The sequence below is a fragment of the Limanda limanda genome, chromosome 20 (assembly GCF_963576545.1).
Source record: "Limanda limanda chromosome 20, fLimLim1.1, whole genome shotgun sequence".
In the NCBI taxonomy this organism is placed as follows: domain Eukaryota; kingdom Metazoa; phylum Chordata; class Actinopteri; order Pleuronectiformes; family Pleuronectidae; genus Limanda; species Limanda limanda.
The window spans coordinates 295,001-307,711 of NC_083655.1; the positions used below are offsets into that span (position 1 = coordinate 295,001).

General features: G+C 47.5%; 1 protein-coding gene across 2 annotated transcripts in view; it reads left to right on the forward strand.

Annotated features, from left to right (window-relative positions):
• xylb (xylulokinase homolog (H. influenzae)) overlaps positions 1 to 5,476 on the forward strand; it is a 9,501-nt gene extending 4,025 nt beyond the window's left edge. The window contains exons 7-19 of one of the 2 annotated variants that reach the window (XM_061093500.1): positions 47 to 112; positions 190 to 262; positions 337 to 455; positions 529 to 610; positions 817 to 857; positions 1,240 to 1,355; positions 1,782 to 1,897; positions 1,971 to 2,044; positions 2,761 to 2,857; positions 2,970 to 3,022; positions 3,761 to 3,848; positions 4,496 to 4,590; positions 5,157 to 5,476. In XM_061093500.1, coding sequence (XP_060949483.1) covers positions 47 to 112; positions 190 to 262; positions 337 to 455; positions 529 to 610; positions 817 to 857; positions 1,240 to 1,355; positions 1,782 to 1,897; positions 1,971 to 2,044; positions 2,761 to 2,857; positions 2,970 to 3,022; positions 3,761 to 3,848; positions 4,496 to 4,590; positions 5,157 to 5,225 — 1,089 coding nt within the window. In that variant the 3' untranslated portion in view covers positions 5,226 to 5,476. The remainder of the gene's footprint in view (positions 1 to 46; positions 113 to 189; positions 263 to 336; positions 456 to 528; positions 611 to 816; positions 858 to 1,239; positions 1,356 to 1,781; positions 1,898 to 1,970; positions 2,045 to 2,760; positions 2,858 to 2,969; positions 3,023 to 3,760; positions 3,849 to 4,495; positions 4,591 to 5,156) is intronic. The other variant, XM_061093501.1, reaches the window with a different exon arrangement.
• Positions 5,477 to 12,711: the final 7,235 nt, after the last annotated feature.

The window sequence follows — 12,711 nt, forward strand, 5'->3', positions numbered from 1 at the left end:
TTGTTTGTTTGTTTGTTTGTTTGTTTGTTTGTTTGTTTACTCGCAGCGTTTCACAGGAAACCAGATTGCGAAGTTGCGACAGACTCGACCGGAGGATTTCCAGGACACAGAGGTCAGCCTTCACAACATCTGTGACCTTTGACCCCAGGGTGCCTGCCTCTACACTGACACTGTGTGTGTGTGTTTCAGAGGATCTCATTGGTCAGCAGTTTTGCCGCCTCCCTCTTCCTCGGGGATTACGCCGCCATCGACTACAGCGACGGTACCAAACCAAACCAAACCAAACCTTCATTCACACACTTGATGGTTGAGCTAACACCCCCCCCCCCCCCCCAGGCTCTGGGATGAATCTGCTGGACATCAGCTCCAGAGTCTGGTCTGAGATCTGCCTGGACGCCGTCGCTCCACATCTGGATCGACTGCTGGGAGCTCCGCTGCCCTCCACGTCTGTGCTGGTGAGACTGGTGCGGACAGATGGTGACCGGTGGGAGGTGACCTTTGACCTCAGTTCTCCGCTCTGTCCTGCAGGGTCCGGTCTCCTCCTACTTTGTGCATCGATACGGATTCAGTGACGGCTGCAGCGTGGTGGCGTTCACCGGAGACAACCCAGGTAACCACAGTGGGAAGTCTGGTGTTGATGTAGTTCAGTCAAATGAACACCAGGTGGAGCCGTAGTGTTATCACATGTTAGCTGTGTGTAAGTCATGTGTTCAGTTTCTCACACTACACACGTACATGACGTTAAATCCAAGTCACAGTGGACGTGTACTTACAGTGTGTGAGTTTCCATGGTGACCACATGTTTGTGTTTCTCAGCATCTCTGGCAGGAATGAGGCTGCAGCCGGGGGACATGAGTGTGAGTTACACACAACTGAGTTCATCACACAACTGAGCTATACACACAACTGAGTTCATCACACAACTGAGTTCATCACACAACTGAGTTCATCACACAACTGAGTTCATCACACAACTGAGTTCATCACGCAACTGAGTTCATCACACAACTGAGTTCTACACACAACTGAGTTCATCACACAACTGAGTTCATCACACAACTGAGTTCATCACACAACACAACACTATGACTGTGTGTGTGTGTGTGTGTGTGTGTGTGTCTCTCTCTCTCTCCCCCTCTCTCCCTCTGTGTGTGTGTGTGTGTGTGTGTGTGTGTGTGTGTGTGTCTCTCTCTCTCTCCCCCTCTCTCCCTCTCTGTGTGTGTGTGTGTTTGTGTACAGGTCAGCCTGGGGACCAGTGACACAGTGTTTCTTTGGCCTCAGCAGCTTCATCCAGCTCTGGAGGGTCATGTCTTCTGTAACCCTGTGGAGAGAGAGGAGTACATGGCTCTGCTGTGGTAACACACACACACACACACACTCACACTCACACACACACACACTCTCACACACACACACACTCACACACACTCACACACTCACACTCACACACACACTCACTCACTCACTCACTCACTCACTCACTCACTCACTCACAAACTCACACACACACACACTCACACACTCACACAAACACACACACACACACACACACACTCACTCACTCACTCACTCACTCACTCACTCACTCACTCACTCACTCACTCACTCACACACTCACACACACACACACACACTCACACACACACACACACACTCTCACACACACACACACACACACACTCACACACACTCACACACACACACACTCTCACACACACACACTCACACACACACACACACACTCACACACACACACAGAATAATGAGAGTTTGCTCCTCAGCTTTAAGAACGGCTCTCTGACCAGGGAGCGCATCAGGAACCGCTGTGCTGGAGGATCATGGGAAGTCTTCTCTGCTGCTTTGAGGGACACGCCGCTCGGGAACCATGGAAACATCGGTGAAGCTTCCTCTTTTTTATTCTTCCTTCCTTCCTTCGCTCCTTCCTCAGTGTTTATTTTGATGTGTTTCAGGCTTTTACTTTGACACCATGGAAATCACCCCCGCTGCCGTGGGAGTTCATCGCTTTGATTCGGACGACACTGAGGTAGAGAGACTCTTACACAGAGAGAGAGAGAGAGAGAGAGACTCTTACACAGAGAGAGAGAGAGAGAGAGAGAGACTCTTACACAGAGAGAGAGAGAGACTCTTACACAGAGAGAGAGAGAGAGACTCTTACACAGAGAGAGAGAGAGAGAGACTCTTACACAGAGAGAGAGAGAGAGACTCTTACACAGAGAGAGAGAGAGAGACTCTTACACAGAGAGAGAGAGAGACTCTTACACAGAGAGAGAGAGAGAGAGAGAGAGACTCTTACACAGAGAGAGAGAGAGAGAGACTCTTACACAGAGAGAGAGAGAGAGAGACTCTTACACAGAGAGAGAGAGAGAGACTCTTACACAGAGAGAGAGAGAGAGAGAGAGAGAGACTCTTACGCACACACACACACACAGAGAGAGAGAGAGAGACTCTTACACAGAGAGAGAGAGACTCTTACGCACACACAGAGAGAGAGAGAGAGAGACTCTTACACAGAGAGAGAGAGAGAGAGACTCTTACACAGAGAGAGAGAGAGAGACTCTTACACAGAGAGAGAGAGAGAGAGAGAGAGAGAGAGACTCTTACGCACACACACACACACAGAGAGAGAGAGAGAGACTCTTACACAGAGAGAGAGAGACTCTTACGCACACACACAGAGAGAGAGAGAGAGAGAGAGAGGGTTCAGGATGTTGATGTGGCACTGCCTCACCTGTCCTGCAGGTGTCCTCGTTCAGCGACCAGCTGGAGGTGCGTGCTCTGGTCGAGGGTCAGTTCATGTCGAGGAGGGTTCACGCAGAGCGACTGGGATTCTCCATGAGTGAGAACACCTTCTTGTCTTTCTTTATCTTCCAGGTTTCACTCATTCGTTCCATTTGTTCTTTGCTGTTTTCCGTGTGAAAGTCAAGTTTTTACTGTGGCTTTATATCCAGGAACCAGAGTTCTGGCGACAGGAGGAGCTTCATCCAACAAGGAGATTCTACAGGTGAGCTCTCTCACAAGTTTCATATCTATACTCTCGATATGTTTACACTGAACTATTTATTATTTGCTTCATTTTTGGAAAGTAAATGTCAGGACTCTACGGTGAGAAGATGCTCATCTTCTGGTCGAAGCCTCGTTAGAACAAATGAATGATTCAGTGAAACGCTGGAGTGCTTTTACTTTGAAACGGGTAGGAAGTGTAAAGATAAACATTGTAGTTTAAGAGAGGAACAGAATAAACAGAGAAAATGATCTTTCACCGGAGTTTTAATGTTTATCTGATGAATTTATTTCACAAACAAACGGTTGCAACTCTTTCTGTATGCCTCTTCAAAATAAAAGCACTCCAGCGTTTCTGTTGACGGAATCCATTCCCTTGTTTAAAAAGGGTTATTTATTGTGTAATATTTGCAGGAGCTGCATGACTTCATAATGTGTCGTACTGGTATTACACAGGAGTACTTTTATACAAGGAAATATATATATTTATGGCCATATTCAAGTCAAAGCCTTTATGTGAAAACCTTGTGCTGCAGAACATATTGTTGAACTGGAACTACATATTGTGCTTTGAGGAGATAAAGTTGACAGATAAAGATAAAGGGCACTTGGGCATGAAGGTGGGTGAGAGGATGACCCCCCTCCCCCTCAGCCACAGCCCCCCCGATTAACTGAGTCCTAACCGAGACCTGGGACAGAACTACACAAGAAGAATCCTTTTCATTTCTCCGTCTCTCAGGTTCTGTCTGATGTGTTTAACGCTCCGGTCTTCACCATCGATGTGTCCAACTCCGCCTGCCTAGGCTCCGCCTACAGAGCTGCTCATGGTAAACACTCATACTGCTGCTACTGGTACTACTGCTACTGGTACTACTGCTGCTACTGGTACTACTGCTGCTGCTGCTGCTGCTACTGGTACTACTGCTGCTACTGGTACTACTGGTACTACTGCTGCTACTGGTACTACTGGTACTACTGCTGCTACTACTACTACTGCTGCTACTACTACTACTGCTGCACTACTGGGTTCAGCCTACAGAGCTGCTCATGGTAAACACTCATACTGGTACTACTGCTGCTACTGGTACTACTGCTGCTACTGGTACTACTGGTGCTGCTGCTGCTACTGGTACTACTGGTACTACTGCTGCTGCTGGTAGTACTGCTGCTACTGGTACTACTGGTACTACTGCTGCTACTGGTACTACTGGTGCTACTGCTGCTGCTGGTAGTACTGCTGCTACTGGTACTGGTACTACTGGTGCTACTGGTACTACTGGTACTACTGCTGCTACTGGTACTACTGCTGCTACTGCTGCTGCTGGTAGTACTGCTGCTACTGGTACTGGTACTACTGGTGCTACTGGTACTACTGGTGCTACTGCTGCTGCTGGTAGTACTGCTGCTACTGGTACTACTGCTGCTACTAGTACTGGTACTATGACTCGTCTGTGATTGGCTGATGTGTCTTCAGGTCTGGTGTCAGAATCTGGAGTTTCCTTCTTTGATGTGGTGAAGAACGCTCCTGAACCACAGCTGGTCGCTACGCCACACCCAGCTGCACAGGAGGTACACACACACACACACACACAGACAGAGACACACACACACACACACACACACACACACTGACCTTCACAACCTGACTAGATGTTGCTGAATGAATATTCTCTCTACTTTATAGGATATTATCAGGATATTAAATAAGAAGCAGCGACAGGAAGTAAAGTGTCGACTTCTCTCTCAGGAAACTCAGTGTGAAACATGAACGGGTCCAAAAAATGCATAAAAAGAAGCATTATCATTATAATTAATAAATTCTAACTTCCTGTGACTCAGCGTAGACGTCAAGTTTCTTTACATCCACATGATCTAAGTCACATTTTCAATTCACAAAATCAATAATTCTATAACTAATGAAAAATTATGGAAAATATTTCTTCTTATGGAAAAGTTGGTGTTAAACGTTGATTTGACACAGTGAATAAATAACAAATGTTCAAACTATTCAGATTTGTGTTTTTCAGACTAAACAGGATTTAAAGAGACGTTTCCATTGTGCTGCTGAAGTTATTGTGTTGTTGTTGTTGAACGTCACAAACCTCGACAACATGAGTGTGATGTGTCTGTTCCAGGTCTACGCCCCCATGTTGAGGAGATACAGACGATTGGAGGAGAGGGTCCTGAAGCAGAGACCCACCTGAGCCACAGCAGCCAATTAGATCTGCTGATGGAAATCAACATTTCATAAAGTAAATCACTGACCAGTCAATCAAATATGTTTTTATTAAAAACAAGGAATTTGAAAGATTAAGTTTAGTTCAGTGTAGTTAGTTTAGTGCAGGTGACTGATTAGCAGCAGTTTATGAAACATTAGAATCAGCCAACAGAAGAAAGAGGAAACTAAACCAGACTTGGACTTGTTCATGTATAAATAAAGTGTTTTAAAGTTAAAGTATTTGTCTGCTCGTCAGCTATAAAAGTAAAATCAGCTCCAATCAGTTCTGATTCATTGGAAAACTGCAAACAGTCCAAATCAGTGTGTCACAGTAACATGTGTTGCTACGGCAACTCAATGATCACGTCAGACTCAACGAGGGAATCCCACCCGACCATCGTCTGATCAACTCTCAGTTCCCAGTGATTCATCTTCCAACATTTCTTTATTATTAACCCAGGTTATAAATCTGGCAGATCTCAGATCGTCCGTCTGGATTTACAGTCGCTGGTTGAACAGGAGGAGCTTCTCTCCTCTTCTTTCCCTCCTCCTCTCTTCTCTTTCTCTCCTCTTCTTCCTCTCCTCTCCTCCTCCTCTCTTCTCTTTCTCTCCTCTTCTTCCTCTCCTCTCCTCCTCCTCCTCTCTTCTCTTTCTCTCCTCTTCTTCCTCTCCTCTCCTCTTCTCCTCCTCCTCCTCCTCCTCCTCCTCTTCTCTTTCTCTCCTCTTCTTCCTCTCCTCTCCTCCTCCTCCTCTCTTCTCTTTCTCTCCTCTTCTTCCTCTCCTCTCCTCCTCCTCTCTTCTCTTTCTCTCCTCTTCTTCCTCTCCTCTCCTCCTCCTCCTCCTCTCTTCTCTTTCTCTCCTCTTCTTCCTCTCCTCTCCTCCTCCTCCTCCTCTCTTCTCTTTCTCCCCTCTTCTTCCTCTCCTCTCCTCCTCCTCCTCTCCTCTTTCTCTCCTCTTCTTCCTCTCCTCTCCTCCTCATCCTCTCTTCTCTTTCTCTCCTCTTCTTCCTCTCCTCTCCTCCTCCTCTCTTCTCTTTCTCTCCTCTTCTTCCTCTCCTCTCCTCCTCCTCCTCCTCCTCCTCCTCCTCCTCCTCTCTTCTCTTTCTCTCCTCTTCTTCCTCTCCTCTCCTCCTCCTCCTCCTCTCTTCTCTTTCTCTCCTCTTCTTCCTCTCCTCTCCTCCTCCTCCTCCTCCTCTCTTCTCTTTCTCTCCTCTTTCTTCCTCTCCCCTCCTCCTCCTCCTCCTCCTCCTCCTCCTCCTCCTCCTCCTCCTCCTCCTCCTCCTCCTCCTCTTCTCTTTCTCTCCTCTTCTTCCTCTCCTCTCCTCCTCCTCTCTTCTCTTTCTCTCCTCTTCTTCCTCTCCCCTCCTCCTCCTCCTCCTCCTCCTCCTCCTCCTCCTCCTCCTCCCTCCTCCTCCTCCTCCTCCTCCTCTTCTCTTTCTCTTCTCTTCTCTTCTCTTCTCTTCTCTTCTCTTCTCTTCTCTTCTCTTCTCTTCTCTTCTCTTCTCTTCGCTTCTCTTCTCTTCTCTTCTCTTCTTCCTCTCCTCTCCTCCTCCTCTTCCTTATTCTCCTCCTCCTTCTCCTCCTCCTCTTCTCTTTCTATCCTCTTCTTCCTGTCCCCCCCTCTCCTCCTCCTCCTTCTCCTCCTCCTCTTCTCTTTCTCTTCTCTTCTCTTCTTCCTCTCCTCTCCTCTCCTCCTCCTCTTCTTCCTCTCCCCTCCTCTCCTCCTCCTCTCTTCTCTTTCTCTCCTCTTCTTCCTCTCCTCTCCTCCTCCTCCTCCTCCTCCTCTCTTCTGTTTCTCTCCTCTTCTACCTCTCCTCTCCTCTCCTCCTCCTCTTCTCTTTCTCTCCTCTACTTCCTCTCCTCTCCTCCTCCTCTTCTCTTTCTCTCCTCTTCTTCCTCTCCCCTCCTCTCCTCCTCCTCCTCTTCTGTTCCTCTCCTCTCCTCTCCTCTCCTCTCCTCTCCTCTCCTCTCCTCTCCTCTCCTCTCCTCTCCTCTCCTCTCCTCTCCTCTCCTCTCCTCTCCTCTCCTCCTCCTCCTCCTCTTCTCTTTCTATCCTCTTCTTCCTCTCCCCTCCTCTCCTCCTCCTCCTTCTCCTCCTCCTCCTCTTCTCTTTCTCTTCACTTCTTCCTCTCCCCTCCTCTTCTTTTTTTCTCCTCTTCTTCCTCTCCCCTCCTCTCCTCCTCCTCCTTCTCCTCCTCCTCCTCCTCCTCTTCTCTTTCTCTCCTCTTCTTCCTCTCCCCTCCTCTCCTCCTCCTCCTCTTCTCTTTTTCTCCTCTTCTTCCTCTCCCCTCCTCTCCTCCTCCTCCTCCTTCTCCTCCTCTTCTCTTTCTCTCCTCCTCCTCCTCCTCCTCCTCCTCCTCCTCCTCCTCCTCCTCAGTGAAGTTATCAGATTATAGACCAGAGATTGATAAAGGTTAGCCTGTGTGTGTGCATGTGTGTGTGTTTGGCGTGTGTGTGTGTGAGTGTGAATGTGTGTGTGTGTTTGGCGTGTGTGTGTGTGTGTGTGTTTGGCGTGTGTGTGTGTGTGTGTGTGAATGTGTGTGTGTTTGTAATGCGGCAGAGGAGAATGGGTTCATATGAGGAGACGCACACTGCAGAGACTGGGCCACATGTGTGCAGTTGCATGTGTGTGTGTGTGTGTGTGTGTGTGTGTGTGTGTGTGTGTGTGTGTGTGTGTGTTCAGTGTATAGCATTGACAGGGGTGGGAGGGGCTCTGAGCTGTCCTCAGATGACACACCCAGGGAAGCTGCTGTGTGTGTGCACGGGTGGGCGGGGCTACCAGTTGGCATCCTCACAAATCCCCTGAAGTTGTCGAGCCCTGTGATGATCTGTTATTCTTTAAATCACTTCCTTTTCCTGTTGCTAATTAGCTTCGGTGTATTTAAAGCTCTTCACTTCCCTTCAGGTCCTTCATTCCAGCTTCACTTTTCTTCTGAGTATTGTTGGTCCAGACTTTGACCTGGCCTGTCTTACTGATGTTGGATGTTTTGCGGTATTCCTGATATTTTTTTTTTTGTGTTTGTAATAATTAGCTCCCAAAAGGAATAAAACTGGGACAACGAAATGTAAAGCAGCAGGAGAGACAGAGTGTGTGTATTAAATTTACATATCTGTGTGTATAGTTGTGTGAATGTGTGATGATGAATGGAATCAGAAGTGTGTGTTTCAGATAATAAACCAGCTGTTAATTCCTTTCAAATGCAGCAGATGAAGACGTGCATGTTGATTTCATCTGAGCCCTTCAAACATGGCCGCCTGTCTGAGGCTGATTGAAGACTTCAGGTCTGAAGTGAGATTTTCATGGAGAAGGAGAACGGACAGAATGAAGCGCTTCGTTACAGAAAGTTTTTTAGATGAACCTTCACTGACAAGAGTAGGATTTCTTTCGTATTTCTCTCTGGTCCTGAAAAAACATCAATTAGCACAAACTCAGGCATCTTCGCTTCCATGAAGAACAGATCATGTGATCGTATCACATGATCTGTCATGTGATACGATCACAAGCTCTGCAGCTGCTATGCTACTAATGGTCCCGGTGAAGTCCAGTCTTTATCAGCCCTGGGACCAAAAATATACAGTTTTTCCTGAAGGTGGTGTTGGAGGAGACGTCGTGAGTTCAAAGTCAGTCTCGGAATGACTGTTCCCATCAAAAAAGTATGGTCATGTTGAGTGGTCGTCCACCACCAGGGGGCAGGCTGTGGAGCATCAGGTCCCAGCCACAGGTCCAGCTGCAGATTCAGGATCTGTCGCTCATCGTGTGGCACACGATGATGTCACCGGGCTCTTGTGTCCTCTCCAGTCATCTCTGTGTGTGTCTCTGTGTGTGTCTGTGTGTGTGTCTCTGTGTGTGTCTGTGTGTGTGTCTCTGTGTGTGTCCTCTCTGTGTGTCTCTGTGTGCCTCTGTGTGTGTCCTCTGTGTGTGTCTCTGTGTGTGTCTCTGTGTGTGTCCTCTGTGTGTGTCCTCTGTGTGTGTCTGTGTGTGTGTCTCTGTGTGTGTCCTCTGTGTGTGTCTCTGTGTGCCTCTGTGTGTCCTCTGTGTGTGTCTCTGTGTGTGTCTCTGTGTGTGTCCTCTGTGTGTGTCCTCTGTGTGTGTCTCTGTGTGTGTCTGTGTGTGTGTCTCTGTGTGTGTCCTCTGCGTGTGTCTGTATGTGTTACTCTGTGTGTGTGTCTCTGTGTGTCTGTGTGTGTCTCTGTGTGTCTGTGTGTGTCCTCTGTGTGTGTCTGTGTGTGTCCTCTGTGTGTGTCTGTGTGTGTTACTCTGTGTGTGTGTCTCTGTGTGTGTCTGTGTGTGTGTCTGTGTGTGTGTCTGGTGAAGGTTCCCTCTGAGCCACCTCACACGAGACCAGGACGCTGGGACCGAGCAGCCCCCCCCCCCCACAAGTCATTGCACCACAGCTACGTTAGCGTTTGTCACAACCATAACAACCTCATACTTAACCGTGATTGGTTGGTTGTTTCTCCAACAGGAAACAAACTCTTGAATTAGGCTGAAGAACATCTTGAACATCTGAGGTGTTTTACTGTGGATGAAACACTCTGAGCTTTATGATCCACAAACAGACGGAGTGCAACAATAGAAAAGACAGGAAATCCAACACTCTGCTTTGTCTCACTTTCATGGTCCAACAAACATTTATCAGCTTTTCCTTTTGTCACTGATCATATTTAGGGCCCGAGCCCCCCCGGTGGGAGTTACACGCCTTCTCAGACATATTTGGTCCAATCGAGTCCAAACTAGACACATAAGACAAGAGTCCCGGCCTGATGACATCTACACAGAAATCATGATTTAAAATCACAGCGCCACCTGTTGGCTACAGGAAATGTCTTACACTTGGAAGTATTCCTCCTCATCCACTGACCTCAACCAGGTTAAACTGTGTCACGGCTCTCAAGACATTAATAATGAAGATATAAGATTACTGTGACTTTTCGTCAAACGCTATATTAATGGCGTGGCATCAAAGTTCATCAACTCGCCATGACACACGAAGTCACTGTAACTTCCGTGTTCACGGGTCCATCTCACTCAAACTACATGTGTGTATTAACAGCCCCCCCCCTGAAGACTGACAGATGGGTTTAAGGAATGTCAGCAGACAGTGTCAGCTGCAGCAGAAAGGACTGAGAGGCAGAGAGAGCTCGGGCTGAGGAGACAAACAATCAAGCAGAGAGTCCAGGACACAGAGAAAGACGTGAAGCTGCTTCAACAGGAGGAGGAGGCCCTCAATGGCTCTGCTGATAAAGCAGTGGAGGACAATGAGGAGATCTTCACTGAGATGATCCGTCTGCTGGAGAAAAGAAGCTCTGATGTGGAGCAGCAGATCAGATCCCAGCAGGAAACTGAAGTGAGTCGAGTGAGAGAGCTTCAGGAGAGACTGGAGCAGGAGATCACTGAGCTGAAGAGGAAAGACCATGAACTGAAGCAGCTCTCAGACACAGAGGATCACAACCAGCTTCTACACAACTACCCCTCACTGTCACCACTCAGTGGATCTACACACTCATCCAGCATCAGGATCCGTCCTCTGAGGGACTTTGAGGACGTGACAGCAGCTGTGTCGCAGGTCAGAGGTCGACTACAGGACATTCTGAGCGAGACAGAGACACAGATTTTACAGATTGTGTTTCAAGTGGATGTTTTACTGCGACAACCAGAGCCAGAGACCAGAGCTGACTTCTTAAAGTATTCACAGGAAATCACACTGGATCCAAACACAGCAAACAGGTGTCTGTCGTTATCTGAGGGAAACAGAAAAGTAACACGTATGAGTGATGAACAGTCTTATTCTGCTCACCCAGACAGATTCACTGTTTGGCCTCAGGTCCTGAGTAGAGAGAGTCTGACTGGACGTTGTTACTCGGAGGTGGAGGTGGAGGTGGGAGGAGGAATTTGTGTAGCAGTCACAAACAAGAATATCAGCAGAGCAGGAGACTCAGATGAAGGTTTATTTGGATTCAATGATAAATCTTGGTCATTATTTTTTGATAACAGTTATTGTTACTTTTGTTACAACAGCAACATGACTCCAGTGTCAGGTCCTTGGCCCTCCAGAGTAGGAGTGTACCTGGATCACAGTGCAGGTGTTCTGTCCTTCTACAGCGTCTCTGGCACCATGACTCGTGGCGTGGCAAAATCACTGACTAGCGCCCCCTAAAGGGCAGCCCCGGCACTACGATTGACCTACTTCTACAAAAATCAATAGGGACATGTGTCTTGTCATGACAAAGAAATAAGTCTCTTGGATAGATATGCTAGACCAAACAGGAAGCCCGCCATTTTGGATTTTTTTGGCCATTTTCTACAATTTTACTCTGATGAACTTGTCCTTGGGATTTCATCAGATCAACTTCAACTTCTGGGAATGTCATGTCAACAAGATGGAGATATAAACTGCCTCAGTATATTTGATTTCATCACACTGTGTGACCGTTGTGTGGCTTCAAAGTTTGATTACACGCCATCAAAACACGAGCTTCTGTATCTTTGGCATATTTGGTCCAATCAAGTCCAAACTAGACACATAATACAAGAGTCGCGACCTAATGACATCTACAAAGAAGTCATAACTTAAAATCACCAGCGCCACCTGCTGGCTACAGGAAGTGACATGTTTTAAACTTTGATGAACTGCTCTTGGCTGCTTAACAATATACAGCTCAAATGAGCTGTACATATGAAAGAACACTTCAAAGGATTCATAAAGCAAATAGTTCTTTGTCAGTTTGCTTTAATGTCACAGTGTCAGTGATGTTAGAATCCTTTGATGTCTTAGACGTAAAGGTGAAAGATTTATAAGATCTGAAGAGAGAAAAGAGTGTTTTTGACCTGAACAGATCTATTAGTCTAGTATAGAAATAGCGATAGACCAGACTGTTGCTCTTTTCAATTGTGTGTTAAAACGTGGGAAAAGAGGAAGTGAAGGAGAGAGGGAGGAGCAGAGATCTGTTTCTGTTCAGAGGAAGTGAATCTGTTCTACAGTCTCTGGCACTGATCACTGCTCTGCTGGACCTGAAGATGTGTTCTGTGATGTCTGCACTGGGAGAAAACGGAAATCTCACCTCCAGCCTCATCTTCAGTCAGCTGCATTGAAGAAGCACAAGCTGGTGGATCCCTCGGAGAAGCTCCAGGAGAACATCTGCTCTTGTCACGACGAGGTGATGAAGATGTTCTGCCGCACTGATCAGCAGTGTATCTGTGATCTCTGCTCTGTGGAGGAACATAAAGACCACGACACAGTGTCAGCTGCAGCAGAAAGGACTGAGAAGCAGAGAGAGCTCGGGCTGAGGAGACAAACAATCCAGCAGAGAGTCCAGGACACAGAGGGAGACGTGAAGCTGCTTCAACAGGAGGAGGAGGCCGTCAATGGCTCTGCTGATAAAGCAGTGGAGGACAGTGAGGAGATCTTCACTGAGATGATCCGTCTGCTGGAGAAAAGAAGCTCTGATGTGGAGCAGCAGATCAGATCCCAG